The sequence below is a fragment of the Aquila chrysaetos genome, chromosome 24 (genome assembly GCF_900496995.4).
Source record: "Aquila chrysaetos chrysaetos chromosome 24, bAquChr1.4, whole genome shotgun sequence".
Classification (NCBI taxonomy): domain Eukaryota; kingdom Metazoa; phylum Chordata; class Aves; order Accipitriformes; family Accipitridae; genus Aquila; species Aquila chrysaetos.
This window is the reverse complement of record NC_044027.1, coordinates 5,745,214-5,766,177: the sequence shown is the minus strand read 5'-3', so window position 1 is coordinate 5,766,177 and position 20,964 is coordinate 5,745,214. Positions and strand designations below refer to the sequence as shown.

At 52.1% G+C, this 20,964-nt stretch overlaps 1 protein-coding gene across 7 annotated transcripts; it reads right to left on the bottom strand.

The window, feature by feature from the left end:
- Positions 1–597: 597 nt before the first annotated feature.
- Positions 598–15,017, bottom strand: KCNA10 (potassium voltage-gated channel subfamily A member 10). Of its 7 annotated transcripts, none has more exons than XM_030000982.1 (3): positions 6,754–7,020; positions 6,167–6,625; positions 598–2,413 (listed from the first exon to the last, which is right to left on the bottom strand). In XM_030000982.1, exon 3 carries the CDS (start codon positions 2,337–2,339, stop codon positions 789–791), a length of 1,551 nt encoding a protein of 516 aa, XP_029856842.1. In that variant the 5' UTR covers positions 2,340–2,413; positions 6,167–6,625; positions 6,754–7,020; the 3' UTR covers positions 598–788. The 7 variants fall into 7 exon arrangements, with proteins under 7 accessions (XP_029856842.1, XP_029856843.1, XP_029856839.1 ...); XM_030000983.1 differs by lacking the exon at positions 6,167–6,625 and adding an exon at positions 6,050–6,085; XM_030000979.1 differs by lacking the exon at positions 6,754–7,020 and adding an exon at positions 6,050–6,085 and having other exon boundaries at positions 6,167–6,742.
- Between the last annotated feature and the right edge of the window lie 5,947 nt (positions 15,018–20,964).

The following is a 20,964-nucleotide window of genomic DNA, read 5'->3' as shown; positions in this document are numbered from 1 at the left end:
ACCCCTGAGACAAGCATTTGTTGCAGAACAAATCCCCTTCCCTCTCTCAGAGCACAGTTTTCCATCAGAAGCCCCAGTGGGTGTTGAGCCACAGTGCCCTGGATCTTTTTTGGTGGCCGTGCCACCATGACTGGTCACCATCCCTCTTCTCCTAATCCCCTCACCTGGTGGCTTGGTCCCATCCATCACTGCCCACCCTGCTAAATAACCCACCCTAAATAACCAAATTATTTAGGCAGGCAGACCAGGGAAGTCATCCAGCTAGAAATATAACTTTTAATTTTTTTTTTGCCAGCTTATTTTTCAGCCAGAGCAGTCCCAGATCTGGGAATTGGTCAGCCCCCAGATCCTGAGCGGTGGGTGGGAAGGAACTATTTAAAAAGGATTAAGAAAAGCAGGGAGCTGGACCCATCTTCATCCTTGGACAGCTGAGTACCACCAAGCAAAGCATTTCACATCATTTTGCCCTTTTTTCCCCCTCTGGTAAAGGGGGAAATCTCTGTATATGGGAAACTCCGCTCTGACGCCATGGACAGAGAAGCTAAATGTCAAGCAGATGAGCATCAAATCATAAAAACCAGACTGATGGGCAGGGAAGAGAGATAAGAAAGATGGTATTTATTTGAATAGCCACAGGAAATCAGAGATTGAAAAATGTCTAGAAAAAAAAAAAAAGCAGCAGCAGCACATTTGGTTTAAAAAAAAAAAAAATCACAGCGTGCAGATGTTTTATACCTTATCCAGCCAATCCCACCTGACGGTGCCCAGTCCCGTCATGGCCTTGACCATCATTTTTTGGCCTTGTCTCGAGGGTAACCCCCATTGGTCTTATTGAGTGACTCCATGCTGCCGGTTCCCGTCACCACGCTGGTGAGTATTCGCTCCACCTCCCCGGGCAGAATTTGCTTCTCTTCATTCTCTGTCTCCCTGTGGTAGAAATAACTGAAGTTGGAGACGATGACGGGGACGGGCAGCGCAATGGTCAATACCCCTGCAATGGCGCACAGAGTCCCCACGATCTTCCCACCCAAGGTGGTGGGACACATGTCTCCATAGCCAACAGTTGTCATCGTGACCACGGCCCACCAGAAGCCGTCGGGGATGCTGGAGAAATGGGACTGCGGCTCATCCACTTCTGCAAAGTAGACGGCGCTGGAGAAGAGGACGATGCCGATGAGGAGGAAGAAGATGAGCAAGCCCAGCTCCCGCATGCTGGCCTTGAGGGTCTGCCCCAAGATCTGCAGCCCCTTGGAGTGCCGGGAGAGCTTGAAGATGCGGAAGACCCTGACCAGCCGGATGATCCGCAGGATGGCCAAGGACATGTTCTGCTGCCCGTTGAGTTCGCTCTGCTGGATCAGCTCGGTGGTGAGCGTCACGAAGTAGGGGATGATGGACACAATGTCGATAATGTTCATGATGTTCCTGAAGAACTCAGTCTTGCTGGGGCACACGATGAACCGGACAAACAGCTCGAAGGAGAACCAGATGATGCAGGCAGTCTCTATGACGAAGAAAGGGTCTGTGAAGGTACTGTGGGCCAGCAAGGTGTCTGTCAGATTCTTAGAAAGCTCCTGGGTGGACTTAAACTCCCTTTCCTCCCTGAACTCCGGCAAGGTCTCCATGCAGAAGATGATGATGGAGATGACAATGACCAGGACAGAGACCAAAGCTACACCCCTGGCTGCACTGGAGCTTTCGGGGTACTCGAAGAGCAGCCAGAATTGCCTATGAAAGTCATTGGTTGGTAAAAGGGTCTCAGGGTCCTTGATGAACCCTTCATCCTCCCTGAACTGGTCCATGGCTTCATCACCCAGCTCATAGAAGGTGATTTCATCAGCAAAGACATCAATGGGGACGTTGGCGGGGCGCCGTATTTTCCCTCCAGACTGGTAATAGTACAGGATCCCATCAAAACTGGGCCTGTTCCTATCGAAGAAATATTCATTCCTCATGGAGTCGAAGTAACGCATCCTCTTTTCCGGGTCCCCAAGCAAGGTCTCAGGGAACTGGTTCAGGGTCTTGAGCCGTGTCTCAAACCTCAGCCCAGCGATGTTGATGATGACTCGTTGGTCCCCCTCATCCATGCCCACCCTCTCCCCCACCAGGTGCTCACTGAACTCGGCAGAGAACCTGGAGAAAATGGTCTCATTGTTGGCGTTTTCGCTGTTGATGAGGATTCTCAAGTTGGAGAGGAGGTTGGCGCAGCTGGGATGGCCTTTCCGCGACTGGCTGGCAGGGCTGAGGTCGTTTGAATAACAGGGATCCTCCACGATCTGATCAGCGTTGTCAAAACTGACTAGTGCCACCTCCATCTCCTTCCAACTGGACACGTCCATCATACACTAATCAGATTAGCAGCATAAATCCCCGGGTCGGATGCCGGCAGCTTGCGTCTTTCCCACGCTATGAGGATCTGCAAGTGAACGGACAGGGAGACAGAGCTGAATTGTGCATGTGTATCACTTGGCTCGACTGAAAAGAATAAAACAAACCTGAGGTCAGAAAACCCTGTGTTTTTTTAATGGAAACATTAATTTCATTGACTGGCAAAACCTTATACTTCCAGTAAGTCATTCATCTCTGGATCCTGCAAGCCCTTTTGGCATGGCTTCATTATTGTCATTAAACCTCCCAATACCATTTACAGCACCCAAGGATAAAAGGCAGGGCAGTAGCAGAGGATGGGGGTGAACCCAGGTGTCCCACCCAGCCTTTCCCCAGCAATCCCAGCCCTGCAGAGTAAGGGGTCATTTCAGACATTTCCAGGTGTGGGTCCAGAATTTGGAGCAGGATTTTGAGGTATTAAACATGGGTGTCCTGGTTGACAGCAGCCTTTGCTCCAGCTGGGACAGGCATTGGGTCAAACCCCAGGAGGTCCTGGGCACGTTGCAGCTGGGTCAACTGGTGTTCGGAAAGCAGTTCCCAAATTAGGGGCCACGCTGGGATTTGGAGAGTGCAGTCCATGATGAAGGCAGGTCAGGAGGAGAAGGACATGTCCACCAGCCCTGGAGAACCCCTTTGCTCTCTGTGAAGAGGGGTACGAATGGGGAGCCCTTGTCTTGATCCAGATTTTGGGGCAGGCAGTGGGCGAGGTGATGTCCTCCAGAGCTCTCCTAGGCCTCCTTCATGGTAGACCTGATATTCCCAGCCATAACAAGAAGACGAGGACTAAGGACTCAGGTCACTTGGAGACCATCTTTCAGGCCATGGCTGGAGTTTTCTCCCAGACCGGCTCTGTCAGGCACTCAGCAATGGGCACCATGTCCCCAAAACCTCCTGGGTGCACGTCTCCCCGACACGCCGCTGCTGTTGTACTGAACTCGGAGGCAAAGTCAAAGAGGAGCCCAGGGACCAGGCCAAGTTACAGAGCTGGGAAATTCCCTGTCCTGCCTCAGGGAGAAGCACGAACAGAAATTAGAGGTTGACGGGGAGTTGTTCTAGGGAGATTTGCCCCCAAATGCACTTTTCAAGTAAATTCAACCCCCTGATTTATTTTCCCTCCAGCTCTATCCCCCACAGATGTGTTTTCTGGACATGAGAAACCACAGAAGGACATGCAGGGCTGCTCTGCGTGACTGCTAATCACCAAGGGCACACTGGCTTTCTTACCCAGCAAAGTTCAGAGAGAGGGAGCGAAAAAACCCCAAATGCCCTCGACTGCCAAGAATAGCAATGCAATTTAGGCCACGTCTGCATGGAGCAGCAGCGGCGCTGGGGCTGCTCCTGTGAAGGGGATGCTCTCCACTGCAGGCTTTGCTTCATGCAACCAGGTGCTGGGAAGGCACCCATCCTGTCCACGGGGACTGAGCTGCACCCGGTGCCTCAACCTCCCTATTTAACTGAAGCCATCTGGGGCTCTGAAGTTTTTCCTTCCCCTTTCCCCAGAAGTGGACTCATCCATCCATGCTGATGCACTGTTGGTGAAGTTGGGTAGGACAAGCTAGAAACCCAAATCCGTTGCAGAAGTAGATGTTAACATCCCAGCTTGCTACAAATCCTCCCTCTTCTGCTCTCAGCATTATAACCCCAAAAGCAAAACTTAATACAGGAGCCAGCATCCATATCCCAGATGAGGGCTCAACCTCGCTCTTTCCTCAGCAGAGTCATGAGATTCTGGATTTGGGGACAAATCCCACAATTTAACATAAGCTACTCAAAAGATCATGTTTCTTTGCTTAAAAAAAAAGCCATGGAGTGTGGCTTTTCTTAGGCATCCATCTCTACAGAGCTGCTTCTGGCTGGTTTTGTGCCAATTTTCCCACTTGGGAGACATTTAGAGACAAACATTTGGGCAACAGGGCAGAAATGATGCCTGGATGAAGCAGCAGCAGTAGGTTTTGCCCCCTAAAGCAACGTGCTGCAAAGCTGAGGAGCCCTAATGACTCCAAAACCGAGTCCTCCAGCCCCAGCGATGTCCTGCTCAGGCATGCCCAAGGCTCAGCAGGTCTCCGTGGGGCCGGATTCAGCTCACGCTTGACTTTTCGGTGTCTCTGTTGAAAAGCTGTTGGGGGTAGGGTGAGATGTAGCATCAGAGCAAGGGGGGATGAAGAAAGTGCAACACAACCTCTGCGGGGAGACAGCAACTGAGAGCTGCAGATAACTCACATTTCAGCACCCACGTAGCATCAGAAGGCAGGCAAAGGGATACTGCGATAAGCCCAGCCCAAACAAAGCTCTTTTGAATCTTTCGAGGGAAAAATGAGCATTAAAGAAAAAAGGAAAAGCAGCACATATCTTTGGCCTCTTGTGTTCTTATTTTTTCTTAATATAAACCCCCCCAAAGGATTTTTAAATCAGTAAAAAATAAAGAAAATCAGCTTGAATCAGGGGAGTGGGAGAGTTTAGTGTTCAGCTGGATGGGTGAGCTGACCTGACCCACCACACCTCTGTCCTGGTGGGAGAGCCCGGAGGGGACCACGTGCTCAGGAGCTTCTCTCGACAGTGAAGCAAAGCTAGGGTAGCTAAAGCTGACCATGAAACTGCATCCTAAGTCAGCACCGTGAGATGATCTTGGTATTTTAAGCATTAAGTGCGCTTAACTCTTAATACTGCACGCTGGCACCGCAGGCAAGAAAATTCCCCAGCCCTTGCTTGGTAGGACGGCTTCAGCTAGAGACTTTTGGTCACAGAAGAAATCATGGTATCTTGAAATCTGGCTTTGCTCTGGAGCCCCCACGCATATCAAACTGAGCCCCCCGGCATCATCCCTCATGGGGAAACTGAGGCATGAAGCTATGACAGGACAATTTGCATGTCATCGTCAGGGTTGAAAGTAGAAAGTTGTGCTCATCCTCCCCATTGGGACATGGAAAAGTGCTTTTTAGCTCCATTTCAAGCCCCCGGGGCAGCTGCCCAAGGGAAGCAGGGCTCTGACTTTCCTTTTTTTGCCTTCAAAGCCCCCAAATGTGCTGATGTCTGCCTGTCCCTGACACCGGAGGTAGGTGCCCCACCTGTCCCCAAACCCCCAGACCACCTCATCCATCTCATTTTAAATTTAGACTAAGAGGAATGGCACTGCCCGAAGCCACAAAACATCCTCCCAAAGCTTTGCAACGCACGGTCCGGGCTCTAGCGGAGGTTTGAACTAGAAAGTTGCCTCATTTTTTCCTCCTAAATCACCTAACATCTGCTTCCCAGAATCTGATTAACTAATACCCTTCAGCTGAAATCCCTGGCTGGGGAAAATAATAAAAAAAAAAAACAAGCGAGGGAGAGAGACAGTGAAAGAGAAAGGTCATTTTGAGGAAGAGTTTGTGTTTTGCCCATCTCATCGCAGTAAATGGGGGGCCGTGGATTCCACCAGCCCCTCTGCAACCATCAAAACCTCCCTGTCTGCAATTCCCTTCTGCCTTCCACCCATCATCCTTTCATCCCCAGCGACTCCTCGTACTCCTGGGGCAAACAATGGCCGTTTTCAAGGTTTTTCTAGAAAATCAGAGATGCCGAGCCTCTCTCCCCTTCCATCCCCTTCCCACCACCCCTGTACTGGGATGAGAAAGGAGGCGATTCCTCCTGTAGCCCTCCCACGCCGTCAGCTACGGGGACTTACCCGCACAAGGCATGGAAGTACCAATGCTCTCTGCATCTGGGAAGAGAGTTACTAAACACACATAGGGATGTGTAGGGAAAGCGGAGATAAAAAAAAAAAAAAGAAGTCCAGCCATACCCTTGAAAGGTCCCTTTGGGATAACGCAGGCAATGTCATTTAAAAGGCTCTTCTCTATTTGATTCACTGTATAATTGGCAGCCCAGCGTGCCGGGGACGGGCTTTGGCAGGCACAGCGGCAGGATCCGGTGCGGTTCGGAGCCTCGGCCCTGCCACCGCCTTGGGGGCCCTAAAAAAAGCCGAGAGTCCATCGGGAAAGGGGGCTGGCGGGGTGCAGGGGACACCCTGTCCCCATGCCCCACTCGCCTGGGGAAAGGGGACCCGGCCACCCACCTCCTGCCCCCACCCACTCGTCAGCGAGCGAGACGGGGGAGGACGTGCCCTTCTGGCGGATGCCACCTTTAATCCCCAATAATGCTCCGGATGGTCCAGCGAGGACAAGTCTTGTCCGTGATGTGGTGAGGTCTGAGCCGGTCCCCGGGAGGGAGGCGGAGAGGGGGGACGGGGACCCACACGCCGCTGGCACCGGGAGAGAGATTTACAGCCGGCGATAGGGCTCTTTTTATTATTAATATATAATAATGATATTAAAAAGAGGAGGGGAGAGGAAAGCCCAAGGGTTGGAGCATCCCCCGTCGCCCACCTACCTCTTGCCTGTGGCCGTGGGGACAGCGGGCTCCTTTCCACGAGGGGACGGCCATGATGCCACCGCCACGTGGGACATCTCCATCCCCCCCCGGGGTGGCTGGGATGGGTTGCAGCAGCAGGTATGGCTGGCATAGCCCTGTGGAGGGCATCGGCGGGGGACGAGGGAGAGAGGGGACGTGCCCCTTCCTCACACCTGGCTGCCGGCTGGCCTCTGGCTCGGACCCCAGCACTGCTGGGCTTATAACCGCCAGTGATAAATAAATAAATAAATGCCCTGGGTGGACGGGACCAGGCAGGTTGGCACGATTCACTGAAATAACTGGATTATTTTTTTTTTGCTTCCCCCATTTTTTCTTTCTTTCCTTTCTGGGGCTTGCTATGCTGATGGGCATCCTTGCCTTGGGTGCTCCAGGGTGGTTTCATCCCTATTGGGTGGCCTCAGATAGGGCTGGGTTCCACCTTTACCTTCACCCAGGTTACCTTCCCACCTTCTTCCTCCTCTTCCTCCTTCATCTCCTCCTCCTCCTCTCAGGCCTCCGCATTTGGGGAAAGCAGAGGAGGGGGTGGCACATTTCTACCCATGTGCTTCAGCCTGAATTCCTCCACAGTGACGTTCCTTTGCTCTTGAGGGACCCGGTCACCTCAATTTCCCTCCCTCCAGCATCCTTTTCTGTCCTCTGAGCTATTTCTCCCCCTGTGATGTTAATGAGCACATTAAACCACCCTGTCCCGGCGGAGAGCCTGGGATCCGCTGGCTTGCAGCATCTTATACTCCTCTCTGGACATCTGCGATGGAAACAGGACATGACATTATCCAGACCTTTGATCAGGCCCTGCAGGGTTGGGTTATCGTTTTATAGACCCTCTTCTACACCCCTATAGACTACGGTGCTTATATTTACCCACCTCTGGTGAGGTAGCTGGAGATCTACTAACAAAAAGGCATTAAACTGATGTTCCTGGCACCTAAATTCAGCCTCAGCCTGTGCCCATCTCCTCTCCAAATCCAGCTTTGGGATGGTTTTGACCGCAGGGTGATGGTGTTTGTGGGCAAAAACTGACTTCTTTGGGGGATTTCCCCCCCCACCAAAACCTCCCTGGCACTAACCAGGGTCGCATCCTGCACCCGGGCAAAGAGCATCTGCGGCAGAGGGAAACCCAGAGCATGAAAACCATCCACGGGAGCCGATGATTTGGCTTGGGCTGGGGCTGAAAAGTCAGCTCCAGCAAAAACCTGCATGTTAAGAGGAATATCCCTGAAGTCAAAGCAGGGTTATGGTCCAGGGGAGACAGGTACGGGGGGGAGATGCCCGGAATAACATCATTGCCTCCAAGAAACAGGACGGTTACACAACTCACTCATCTCTGGAGATTTCGGCTACACCTTGGCCACCCTCGGGAAAGTTCTGCCTTTGCATTCAACCAAGGTGACTTTAAACACCCTTTTGGCCCTAAGGATTTAAATACACCACCACCCCCCCGCCCCAAGCCGGGCTGCCCCAGGCCCTCCTCCTGTACTTCTTTCCCTCTAATCCTCTGCTCCGCACTGGTGGCATCGCCGGCTCTGCTGGGATTTATCCCACACACAAATTTGGCCGCTGAGGGTGTCCTGCATCCGGGATGGACAGGCATCCAGTAAGCGCTGGTACGGGATCGCTGCCCAGCAGCTCTGCACGCACAGCTCTGCTGCTGGAGGGGAGATAAAACACACCCCACAGCCTGTCCCACTGCAAAGAGAGATTAGTTGGCAAAGGAGGGGTTTTTTTGCGGCAGCAGGTCCCTGAATTACTGCTTGGACCCGTGTTTGCACAGGGAGCTTAATTTTCCCTGTTGGGAATAGGGCAGAGGACTGACCAGCTCATTACACCTGTTTTCTCTGTGATCTGACATGGGATGAACTGGAGCAGGGTGGGAAGGAGGAGAAGACAGGAGGAGTCCTGCAGACCCCATAGCTGCTCCCATGTAACGAAGCAATGGCACTTAATTTGATTTTTCCCTAATTCTCAAGCAAAATGATGCCCACAGAGACTTCTGCAAAGCAGTGCGTCTGCTGGGCTCTGCTCTGCGCCAGGCACGCGCTTCAGTCCACAGAGCAATTTACTGCAGTAATGAGCCCCTGCTAATTTTCCTCTTTCTTAGCAGAACTAATTAGCTGGGGTTCAGCACTACTTTTTCAGCTATGCAGCTCTTGGCTGGAGTTGGGTTGGCTCCACGGCACCTCTGCGGCCGCTTGAGATATTGGGGTGAATTTTTCTTATTTCTCAGGTCTGCATGAAGTGCCCTTCAATTAGCAAACCCCGCCAGCATCAGGGGGGGGGGCTGGATTTTGGAGGGGTGCAATATGCAAAAGCGCAACCCAAAACCCTTCAACGCCCTCGATTTAGGGCTGGATTTATGGACCGTCTCCAGGCGGACGGGCTGCCCTGGCACTGAGGCTAATGAAACGAGGGATGGTGATAATTAAGGGAATATTTGAGCTCTGATTCAGCATGGAGCATCCTTGGAGGCTAAGTGAGGTGGATGGGGCATCTGCCACTGCTGGGAGCAGGGCAGGAACTGTCCCTGGAAATAAAACAAGGAGCTTTTGGGTTTGCTGCTGGGGAAGATCCTGCAAAAGTTTGCAGCTCATCCCCCTCCTCCGGAGATACATTTGCAAATCGAGCTCTTTAAATTCAAGGCAAATATGTGCAGCTGTGAGGGAATAAGCAGGAGCGGAGATGCTGGTAGTTTATGAATGATAAAAAAATAGGAAAGAGTAATTCAAACCTTTGAGGGGATGATAGGGGCCTGGCAAAAGCTGCCTCCACTTTCAAGTCCTCAGCACAGGAACAGCAGAGAAATGGAAAAGGGGCCAAAATATGTTGAAATAACACAATGGCTCAGAGCGAGCCCAGGGTTTCTCCTACCCCACAGCACCAAAGGAGCCCAGAGCTTGGGAGCAGCCCGGTCTGAAGCCCCTGCGCAAGACCTTTGCTCTTAAAAGGAGAGGTTAAAGTGTGTCTTAGGCAAGGGGGGGCCAGGATGAGCCCCAATATTTAAACCCACAAATTGCACCAGCAAAGAAATGATCAGCCTGAACCAGCGGCCACCAACTCTTATGGGCTGCTTCCATCTCCGTGCCTCAGTTTCCCTAGAGCTGGGCTATATAGCCATGCCAGAGCCCTGCGGGAAAAGACACACAGCAGGAAGATCCCAAACTGGATTCCTGGTGTTGGGATGGAGGGGTCCCTCGCTGCTGACCCCCGTGACAGGCAAAGAAGCGTGCCCAGCCGGACCCCTTTAATCGTCCCCAGTTTGCATACCTCATTCTGATTTTTCCACCCATATTTTTTTATAGTGAAAAAAAAATATCAGATTAACAGAGAGCCCAGTACATACAGTACACGCCATGAGACAGATGAAACCTTTCTGATACCCAGCCATAGAGTCCAAAATTAATCAGCTATGGATTAACCGGGTCAGGATGTAATTTAATAACAAGTGAGGGCGAGTCCCTGCTAGGAAGGAGCTGACATGGTCCCGCACCGGATGCCCCATAAAAGCTGCCGCAGAACAACGCGGGTAGCAGGAAAAGCCAGATGGGGTGAAATGAGCTCTGTGGTGATGCAGGCTGCTCGCCGAAGGGAGCTGGTGGTAGCCTGGGTCCGGGCCAGGCTTTGCTGCAGCTAAGCCCTCCTCATCTTCCCCGTGCTCGGAGTCAGGGTTTTAGCCTGCTTCAGGAAAAGATTTAAATGGGTTTTTGACTTGGAGGGTGCTGTGGTGGCTTTTGGGGATGCTTTTGGATGCTGGTGGTCTGTTCTCCGCTGGGATTTGTGAAGTAATTGCTGCTGAAAAGTGTTTGACACGCTTTAGGAAGCAGCTGGCGGATGGACAGACGGACACAAAGCACTTGTAAAGTGCTTTGATTAGCCTGCACCAGAAGAGATGCAAGAAAGTGCGGGTGCATGGAGTGACCTCTTTCCCCCGCTGAGCATCCCGGCTCCATCAGGGCGCCTGGATGGGGACGGGAGGAGGCAGCCATCCTCCCCACTCTCACCCTCCTGCTTACCGCGGCTGTAACGCGATAAAGACAATTCGATCCTGAATCGATGGGAAACTTTCCCAGCCTGTCCGAAAGAGCTGGGATAAAGGCAGGGCCCCCCCTCCCACCCTGACCCAACATCCAGAGCTCAGCACTGTAACCTCAGTCTACTCCTAGGGACAAATAAATGACCTTGTCTCCCCCGCCCCGAATCCGCACTGGCAGCAAACCCTGCTAGGAGGTTGTCGGCCAGAGCCAAAAATGGATATATGGTATAAATGGAAAGCAATAGGAAGCTGCTAATCGGGTCAGATGGATACCTGTATTGATCCTGATTTTTGCTACAACAGCAGCTAAAAAGAGCTGGTGGCAACGGGTTTGGGGTGCCGGTGTCACTCGGGGCTCGTGGCCTCGTGTGCTGAGCCAGAGCCACTGCGGAGATCAGGGCAGCTCTCCCAAGGACTTCACAGCAACCTCTGACCCCATGGTCCTGTCCAGGTGAGGACATTATAATTTGGACCGGGCAGCAAAAAGTAATTAAGACTTAAAGTGATTGAGATAATGCCAGTGGGACCCTCCAGCTCCCAGCAAACCTGGGGTTACTCACAGCACACACCTGGCAATCAGAAGCGCTTCACCCTCCCTTTTCCTCCAAGGACAAACTAAACTTCTCCCCTGGTTACGACCACCCAAAAAATACCCAACAAAAAAGGACTGCAGCACCTGACTGCCCCAAACCCACCTGCCAAACCCTCCTCTTCTCCGCCCCCAACTTCACCCCGCCGCGAAGGCTGCTGCAAAGAAGAAGGGAGCAACAAACCCGGCTTTTGCATCATCCTCATCCTCCTCCAACGCGTGGGGTGCCCGGTCCCCTTGCCTCCATCCTCCTCCTCCTTCAGCTCCGCTGCCCGGGGGCTGCCCGGCGGTGCTGCCCCTTCGCCTCTCGCGGGCGCATGGCCGCAGCAGCACGGGGATGCTCGTACCTCTCCTGAGCTGGGCGGAAAGGTGATGCCGGTACCCACGTGAGCCCGGTGGGACTCCTTGCCCTCATTCTCCTTGTGCCTGAAATGGGTTTTTGCTCCCTCGCTGGGTCCTGCCTGTCAGCAGCAGTGGCATCTGGGATCCCAACTCACCACCTTCACGTCCACAAATGCGTACGTGGCCTTTGCTTTCCAAGTGAGGGTGAGGAAGGAGCAGCCCGGAGTGGAGGAAGAGGGGGTGATGCTCAGACGTGGCCCTTTCTGTCGTCCCCCCCCCGGGCTGCTCGCTGGGATGCTCTGCCACGTTCAGCCAGGACGTTGCTGATTTCACAGGGACCCCATTCATTTACACCTGCTTGAAAGGAAGGAGAAGCCAAAGAATCGGGACCCTCCGTTGCTCCCACCGGCATGGCTGCATGTCGAGGTACCAGCCAGGTGGAGACATCCAGGGCTCCTCCGACCAGGCATCCCCTCGGCCGGGCACTTCCTCGGCTGCTGCCAACGTCTGGGCCTGACTTTGTCCTGGTGCACGGGAAAATCCTTCGTTCTGGGGAGCTTAATTGCCGTTAGCCACAGAGGGGAGCTCCCAAACTGCCAAAGCTTCGGGAGCGGGAACGGCATCCCTGGGTGCTTTTTCCATCCTGTTTTTATATCGCTGTGGCCAGGGGTGCCCGTTCCTCTGTGAAGCTCTGCGGGCGGGTGTCACACCTTGCCTGTACGACACTGGGTCCTGGCCATACCCTGGACAGCCCCAGCCAGGCGCAGAGCAGAGGTTGCTGGATTCGCCATAACCCCTCAGTTAGTCCAAAGAGCCATCAGGGCTGCGAGCATCATCTACTGCCTTCAGTGAAGGCATCTGAGCTGCCGTTTCAAGCCCCTGCCCGCTTTGCAAGCAGGATGAAACTGCTATTTCTCTTTCCATTTCTTCCCCCAGCTTTTGCAGAGAGCATTGCCTTCCTTCCCCAAAACTTCGCAAGCAAAGGCAAAAATGAGAGCATCACCCTGGAAAGGGACCAAGCACACGGGAATGGGGCGAGTACCAGCCAGGGCATTTCCCGACTGACCTCCAAAAGCCGTCCCTGGCCCTCGCCCGCATCCCGGATCCTCCTGCCAGCAGCTTGGGATGCTGAACCTTTCCCTCAAGCTGTATTCCAGCCTGTGTAATTGGGGCAGCTTTCCATGCTGTGCCGTTGAATTGGGAAAGGAAAATATTGAGATCAGCCTGTGCTGAGCCCTTTCAGCAGCATCCCGGCAGCAGGGCACGCAAAGTCTGGGTCTCCCAGAGGTGCTGCTCAAGAAAAACCCCAAGGAAATAAAAAGAAATAAAAAGAAAACAACATCCTGGAAAAATCAGGTCTGGAAAATCTCCCTGGCCATGGGGAAAAGGAGATCTCAAAGCTCAGACAAAGTAAAAAGCTGTGCCTTGCGGTCATGTTCCCCCGCAGCCCCAGGCTCCTCATGAGAATTTGGAGTTGATTTTGCCTCGGAGCAATTTTCCGATCTCCTTCCCATGACCTTTGGAAATGGATACAGCCTAGCCCCATGGCAGCCAAGCCCAGAGGGGTGTATGGCTGCTCTGGGATGGGGTGCCCTTGTCCCCCCTCCGCACCCAGGGTAGCACCTAAGTGACCATGGTAAAGCCATGGTTTTCCCAGCTGCATGCCATGAGCTGAATTTCATCTTGGGATGCAATGGGAAATCATTCATGGGGGCACAGACACACAATCTTGGCTGTAAAAGCTGCAGTTTGAAGCCATTTCAGGGTTGGGGGATTTGCAAAGGGAACAGCTCAGCTGAGGAAGTCAAGTTGTATTGCTCTGGGAATCAGCAATACAATATTTTTTTCCCCATTAAAAATTAGGCTTTATTTGTTTGAGGCTTTGCTTGTATGGAAATTTCTACAATTTCTAGAGAGATTGCCTCCCCCTGAGACCATGAAACTCATCACACGTCAAACATGAAACAACTCTTATGGAGTAACTCTGGGGTGATGCTTCCTTGAACCCAAAGCAAATACTAACCAAGGAAAGTCTCTTTGACCCCTTCTGAGTCCTTCCACCCAACCCTTACCCCCAGTGAATGGTTTTCTATGGGCTTTTTCTTTGGTGCTTGGAAGATGGAAGTGTTCGTTAGTGCGAGAGCCACAGTGAGCATTGAGCCAGCACCGGGACCGGCTCCGTCTGTGCTCCTGCACCAACCTAGGAAGACAACCTAAACCAGACTCTCTGAAAATTGTATGTTATTCTTCACCACTAAATGCAAACTGTACTGAATCCACTGGAACTAGAAACAGTTTTGACCCAATATTTCCATTAACCCTCCCCACGCTCTGCCCTGCGTCACTGGGGTAAGTGCTGTGCAGCTTTGTGCAGTGGGGATTCCCATGCTCAGTCCCCCAGGATCACCTAAACCATCCCTTTTACTTCCAGGCAAGACCAAGCCAACCTAAAAAGAAAGCTCCCATTAACTATTATTATTGCAGCCTGAATCTGATGTCGTCTACTTCTGCATCTCATCCCCTCCCCATTTAATTCATCCTGATAGAACGGATGCTCCTGCTGCTCTTTCAGGCTTTAAGTGACTACTTGGCAGCCATAGATTTCAGCCTGTCAGAAATACTGATGAATTATTTCAGTCCAGGTCCTTACGGTTTAATCTGAGCAGGCTGAAGGCAACTAATATTTCCTCATGTGTGTTTCAATGTCTTCAATGTTTCTTGCATATGCTCCAATAAAGCAGATTGCAACGGCTGATGATTTTCTAATGGAAGACTTGCAAAGCATTCAAACCCATTAAAAAGATCACAGCCAAGAGTAACTACTTTATTTAAGTCTTGGAAGAGAAACAAAGGCTGTAAATGCTCAAAGCACAGAGCGTATCTGTCTGGGTTCAGGCACAAACCCAAGAGCATCCAAAAATCCTGTATCAGCACAACTCGGTATAAAACCATGAGCCAAGCACCATTTTAACTGGAGATAAATGGAAACCTTTTCAACCAGGTGATTCTTCCACATTCTAGTGATAATAAAGTAAAATAAAAGGAGTGGCTTAATATAGGTGGGAACTTTCCATGGGTGTTGGGCTCAGTTACATTTCCATTATATCATCAATGTTGTACAGACATTTATAAGCACAGTAGATAAAATTAAAACCAGTCACTCACCTGCAGCCCCGTTCAGCCAGCCTAAATTACAGCCCTTCCTCAAGCAATAAAGGTATCTTGGGTGGTTATGGATGTGGCCGGTGCCTGCGCGTCTCTGACACACAGGTAAGGATTAGAAAGAGTTTGTCTCAGGAAAGACTCAGATTCGGAAATCCTATACCCTCATGAAACCCTACCTTGCCTTGCTGTCCTTGGCTTTAAAGGAAACACGGGGAAGAAACGCGGTGCTGCAAGCAGGGCTGTGGTGCATCTTCACACACAGGGGTAACAACTGCCCCTAACAAACCCAAACTCTTCAGCCACCAGCCCCAAGAGAGGGGTTGTACCCCCAAAAGCTCAGCTCCTGAGCTGAACCCCCACAAGGGATAGACAGCTTCATGACATGGGACCAGATTTGTCCCCATTGCTCCATGGGCAACGTACACATGGGAGGAAGGATTCCCCTCGACATTAAGAGCTTCCCACCTGGCAGCGACACCTGTTTTAAGAAGCAACATTCACATTTTAAGACTAAAAGGCACCAAAGAGTCCAGCAGCTCTTACCTGCCCAGATGTGGGCTGTGCTCCAGTCTCTGCGTCCCACCAAGGCACACTGCTGCCTCAACAGGAGCTGCATGGCTTCAGGCTTGGGTCCTGGCCTCACTGCTCTTCCTTGTGCAATGCCTAGGGGACATAAAGCCCATACTTTGGGGAACGGTTGACTTGTGGTCCTTCCATGTCCCACGGAGGCCCTGGGAGCCTTTCAAGGGGTTTGCCAGGAAGCACTGAGCATCCCACACTGTGGGCAAACTCAAAAAGCATCCCCGCATTCAGCTTTGAGCAGCATCAGGCAATGCCAGGGAAGAGGTGATGTACCCCAAGGTCACATAAGGGTCTTCCCATTAGCAAGAACAACCTCGTCCCCTGAGCCACCAAGAGCCAGCTGTAGGAGACTTTGGCTGCTCTGATGGGTCCTTCCAAGCCTAGGATATGGTGTTCTGGTCATCTTTATCCCAAGAATACATGGGATGGGTTAAGCCCATCTATCTTCTGCTTGGTGAGGAGGATGGGAGGAAGGTACATGCTGGAGGCTGCAGAGTAGCCATGAGTATTTTTGACCAGGATGGATGGGTCTTCTCCACCTCTCCTTGCTACGTTGAGCTGATCTGCATCTCGGTATCAGGTACCATGTCCAATCCTGCAGTAATCACGGACAGCAGGTGGTGGAAAGAAAGGTCCATGGCTTGCCCAAGTCATCAGCTGGCCATTCTGCTTTAACCCAACTCACAAGGAAGCCCCAAAGACTTACGTCATCCTTGAAGCACTACCCAAAGCCATGCATGCCCAGTATCCCTAGGAGGTGGTACTGCCTCATGGGTATTTCCCAGAGGTTACTGTTACACTGCAGTAATGGGGAATCTCATTAATTACTCGTTCAGCTGAATGGTGGTAACGAAGGCACGGGACATATCAAGAATCATGTTAGCATGGCAAGTGGCACAGGAACACCCAGAAAGGGTGATGCTCCGCAGAAAGGCCTGAAGTTGTTACAAGGACGTCAGGAGACTTGATACAAAAGGCTGGCTTATTAATAGCTAATGGCCAAATAAATTATGTACCCAACTGGGTGGATTGTGTTTCTCCCTCCTCACTGCACCCTGTCATCTCCATCACCTCCTTTCTCCCTGGTCTCTGTCCCACTTGGTTCTTTCTTCTTTATTTTCCTGCTTTGCGGGACTTACCATGTGGTTGCTCATCACTGAAAGGTTCAAAGCTGTAGTGCCGAATCCAGCCTCTCCCCAGGGACTCGGCTGCCCACATCCATCCAGAGCAGGACAGGGGACCACCAGCCACCCCGAGCCCTCTCCGAGGAGGGTCGGACACCTCCCTTACCACACCAGGGCTGCTCCCGTTCCCAGAGACCCATCGATGCCCTGGAAACACCAAGCCTGAAAGAGAAGCTCCGGACAGCGAAACAAAAGCATCTTGCCGTGGCTTTCTCTGGGTCGCTTTGCAGGATATGACCTGCCCTGCCTGCCATCTGCCCGGCCGCGGTAGGAGCAGCCCGAGCTGCCGGTGGTGCAGGCAGCCAAGCGCCAGCAGCTCTGCGCCGGCCACGCTCCAGCGGGTCCCTGGCAAGCAGAGAAGGAAGGGGAAGGCTGGGCAATGGCATGGGGGAGGAGAAAAAGGGGGAGGTTGCTCCATGCACTCAGGAGTTGGGGTCCCCAGTACCCCAAAAACCCAGACCAGGAGAAGGGGAAGCTGACACTAACTTAGTAAAAGGAGGTTTGGGGATCTCCCTGTTCCCCGCATGACTCAGCTGCTGCCCCCAGCTCTGCAAAGCCCAGGGAGGGCACAGATCTGCCTGGTCAGTGCATCCCCGGCTGGGATAACACAGCAGCGGGTTTGAGCAACCACTTGGGTTGCAGTCAGACCGGGACTGCCACCCGCTCCTATTTCAACAGGGGCAGCGATTTCCCCTCTTGCCTTCCCAAGCCCCGTTTCCCAGCTGGGCAGCACTCTGGTATCTGTCTGACGCTGCAGCCAGTATGGTCCTTCCCATCTGATGCTCCCTCCCTGAGCTCTAAATGCTGTTCATGAGTCCACAGGCAGCATTTTTAGGGGAAGCCAAAGTCTGTCAGAGTGCGTGTTTTGTTAAACATCTTGGAGCCCAGCACGCCGCCCTGTGCTTCGGGGCTGGCTCCCATCAGCGAGAAGAGCGCAGAAAATAAGGGATGCTCATCCAGGTTAACGCTTCACTACTGCTTCGAGTTGGGGATCTCAGGCAGATCTGCAATACAACCCCATCCCCAATACACAGAGGAGGTGAAGAGCAGTTAGGGCAGAGCCAGGAGCAACATTCCAGTCCCTCGACCAGCTCTTTAACCGGAGGACGTCGGCCCCACCATCGCTGTCCCTGCGCCCCAAGGCCCTCTTTCCCCAGCACTTCCCTCTTCTCTAATCTTTCGTTATCACTTTCTCTGCCCACTCTGATTTCACTGGGCCGTGCTATGCTATCCCTGGTGCCTGGGTGGTGTTGGGCAATCTGATCCCCACCCCCTCATCAGGCTGTCTATAAACACTGTCACTAATCACCCTGGACCCTACGCTGACCCCGATGAAGTTCCACCCTGTGGGTCTTCGTTGCCCAACTCGATGCTGGCCCCATCAACAGGCAGGCTCTTGTTCCACGCCTGTCACCCTTCTCGGCAGGTTTGCATAACCCTAACCCACGTCATGGCAGCTCCTGGTCACCGAAATCAGGCTATTCTGTATCAGTAATAAGAAACTCTCACCACCTCTGACCAGAGCACATATCTGCTCACACCATTGCGTCCTCCCTGGGGAGAGGAGCATCTCACCCCAGCGTCCATGAAGGATGACATCAAAGCATCCATCTCCAGCTCGTATTTAACCCCCAAAACAGCCTCCTCCATGAAGGGGCTGTAGCTTGTCCATTTTCTGTCAATCAGCCAAAGGATGAGGAATCATAGAATAGTTTGGGTTGGAAGGGGCTTTGAAAGGTCATCTAGTCCAACCCCCCTGCCATGAGCAGGGACATCTTCAACTAGATCAGGTTGCTCAGAGCCCTGTCCAACCTGACCTTGAATGGTTCCAGGGATGGGGCATCAACCACTGCTCTGGGCAACCTGTTCCAGTGTTTCAACACCCGCATCATAAAAAATTTCTTCCTTATATCTAGTCTGAATCTACCCTCTCTTAGTTTAAAACCATTACCCCTTGTCCTATCACAACAGGCCCTGCTAAAGTTTGTCCCCATCTTTCTTATAAGCCCCCTCCAAGTACTGAAAGGCTGCAGTAAGATCTTCCCGGAGCATTCTCTTCTCCAGGCTGAACAACCCCAACTCCCTCAGCCTTTCCTCATAGGAGAGGTGTTCCAGCCCTCGGATCATTTGTGCGTCCTCCTCTGGAGGACCAACAGGTCCATGTCTTTCCTGTGCTGAGGACCCCAGAGCTGGACGCAGTACTCCGGGGCGGGGGGGGTCTCACCGGAGTAGAGGGACAGAATCCCCTCCCGCGAATCAAGCAGCAAAGGGAAGAGGTGATGCACTCGCCCACCTTGTCTCTGCCGCTGGATCGGTGCAGGGATGCATATGTGGCTGCGTCACATTTTGGGGTGAGTGGTGAGGCAAAGGAGAGGGAGACGGTTTCTTTTCGGACAATCGGGGAAGAGACACAGATGGAAAATGAAAGGCTGCAGCAGGGAAGAGAGGGTGGTAATACCCTTCCTTTGGTGTCCCTGCAAACTAGGGAAGGAAAGATGGAGGAGCAAGTGGGAAAGTCTGAAACTAGGACCTCTGCTAGGTCCTTTCTTCTCCCTGCACACGATGGGGACAGCCAGGAGGAGGGCAAGGAGATGGCTCTGGTGCCCTGGTTTTAACCAGCTTCATTGGAGCTATGGCAAGAGGGGAGGAGACAAGCATAAGGTAACATCCATCCCGAGTGGATATTCCTGCTTTACAGAGTCATAAGGCCAAGCATGGCATCACTTCATTGTCTCAAAACCCTGTCCAAAGCGAGGTTATAGATGGGGAAACTGAGGCACAGAGCACACAAGAGGGCTGAGCTGCCAAAACATCCCTTTGCAGCGGGTGAGGGAGGTGCAGGTCTGCTCCCTTCACTCCTCTTTCCATCCACAGGCAGCGGTTTGAGGGAGCAGCTCTGCCTGTTCAGGTCACTCCATCTGAGTCTCCAAATCAGGTCCCTGCAGCAGCTAAAGCCTGGTAACATCAGAAAGTGCTTGCTGGTGTCTCCAAAGCAGCTGTTTCTGTCTGCTCTGTGGTTACTGGGTCTTGCTGGCTAAGGGTGGCTCTGAAAAAATGACGAAAAAAATTAAAGTTACTGTCAGTAATCTTAAATTCACCTCGCAGGGGAATTTGTGCCCCTCCTGGAGAAGCTTTAGTGGACTGTAAACCAAAAAAGATCAAAATATCTTGTACCAGGAATTAAATGCAACAGTGCCCCTGTCTGGGGGATAGAAATATAGCAGCTTAATCCAAGACACAGTATTTTTACAGCATACCACAACATTTATTTAAATCTCACCAGATGGGGGGCAACCCACCGCAGCACCCCACGGTCTCCAGGACCTGATGGCTGCACCCAGCTCCCCCTCCCTCGCTGCCCAAACCCAGGGCTGTGCTGCTGACAGAGTCGGGCCCCCAAGTCCCATCCTCTGCAGCAGGGAGGGATGGCACATCGCAAATTTATCCGAAAAAAAATAAATAAGAGTCCTGCAGGTCTTGGCAAGTGGCTGCAATAAAACAGTGCAAGTGATATAACAGCTCCAGCCAGAAGAGGACAGTGGTGCACATGTTTTATTTAGGGATGCGCTACCTACATGCACACACGCACCAAGAGGGATTTTAAGGGTTTGTCGTGGTTTAACCCCAGCCAGCAACTAAGCACCACGCAGCCGCTCACTCACTCCCCCCTGCCCCCAGTGGGATGGGGGAGAAAATTGGGAAAAGAAGCAAATCCACGGGTTGAGATAAGAACAGTTTAATAGAACAGAAAAGAAGAAACGAATAATGATAATGATAACACTAATAAAATGACAACAGCAATAATGAAAGGATTGGAATGTACAAATGATGCGCAGTGCAATTGCTCACCACCCACCGACCGGCACCCAGCTAGTCCCCGAGCGGCGATTCCCCGCCCCCACTTCCCAGTTCCTATACTGGATGGGACGTCACACGGTATGGAATACCCTGTTGGCCAGTTTGGGTCAGGTGCCCTGGCTGTGTCCTGTGCCAACTTCTTGTGCCCCTCCAGCTTTCTCGCTGGCTGGGTATGAGAAGCTGAAAAATCCTTGACATTAGTCTAAACACTACTAGCAGCAACTGAAAACATCGGTGTTATCAACATTCTTCCCATACTGAACTCAAAACATAGCACTGTACCAGCTACTAGGAAGACAGTTAACTCTATTCCAGCTGAAACTAGGACAGGGTTCTACTTCCCCTCTTCACTATTAAAATCACTCATTTCAACACCTGCAGCAGGGTATGACAGGGACCAAGGTCATTCCCAGTAATGAAAA

Coding starts and splice junctions, on each gene's coding strand:
- KCNA10 (XM_030000977.1), bottom strand. CDS start 2,339: ATGATGGACGTGTCCAGTTGGAAGGAGATGGAGGTGGCACTAGTCAGT.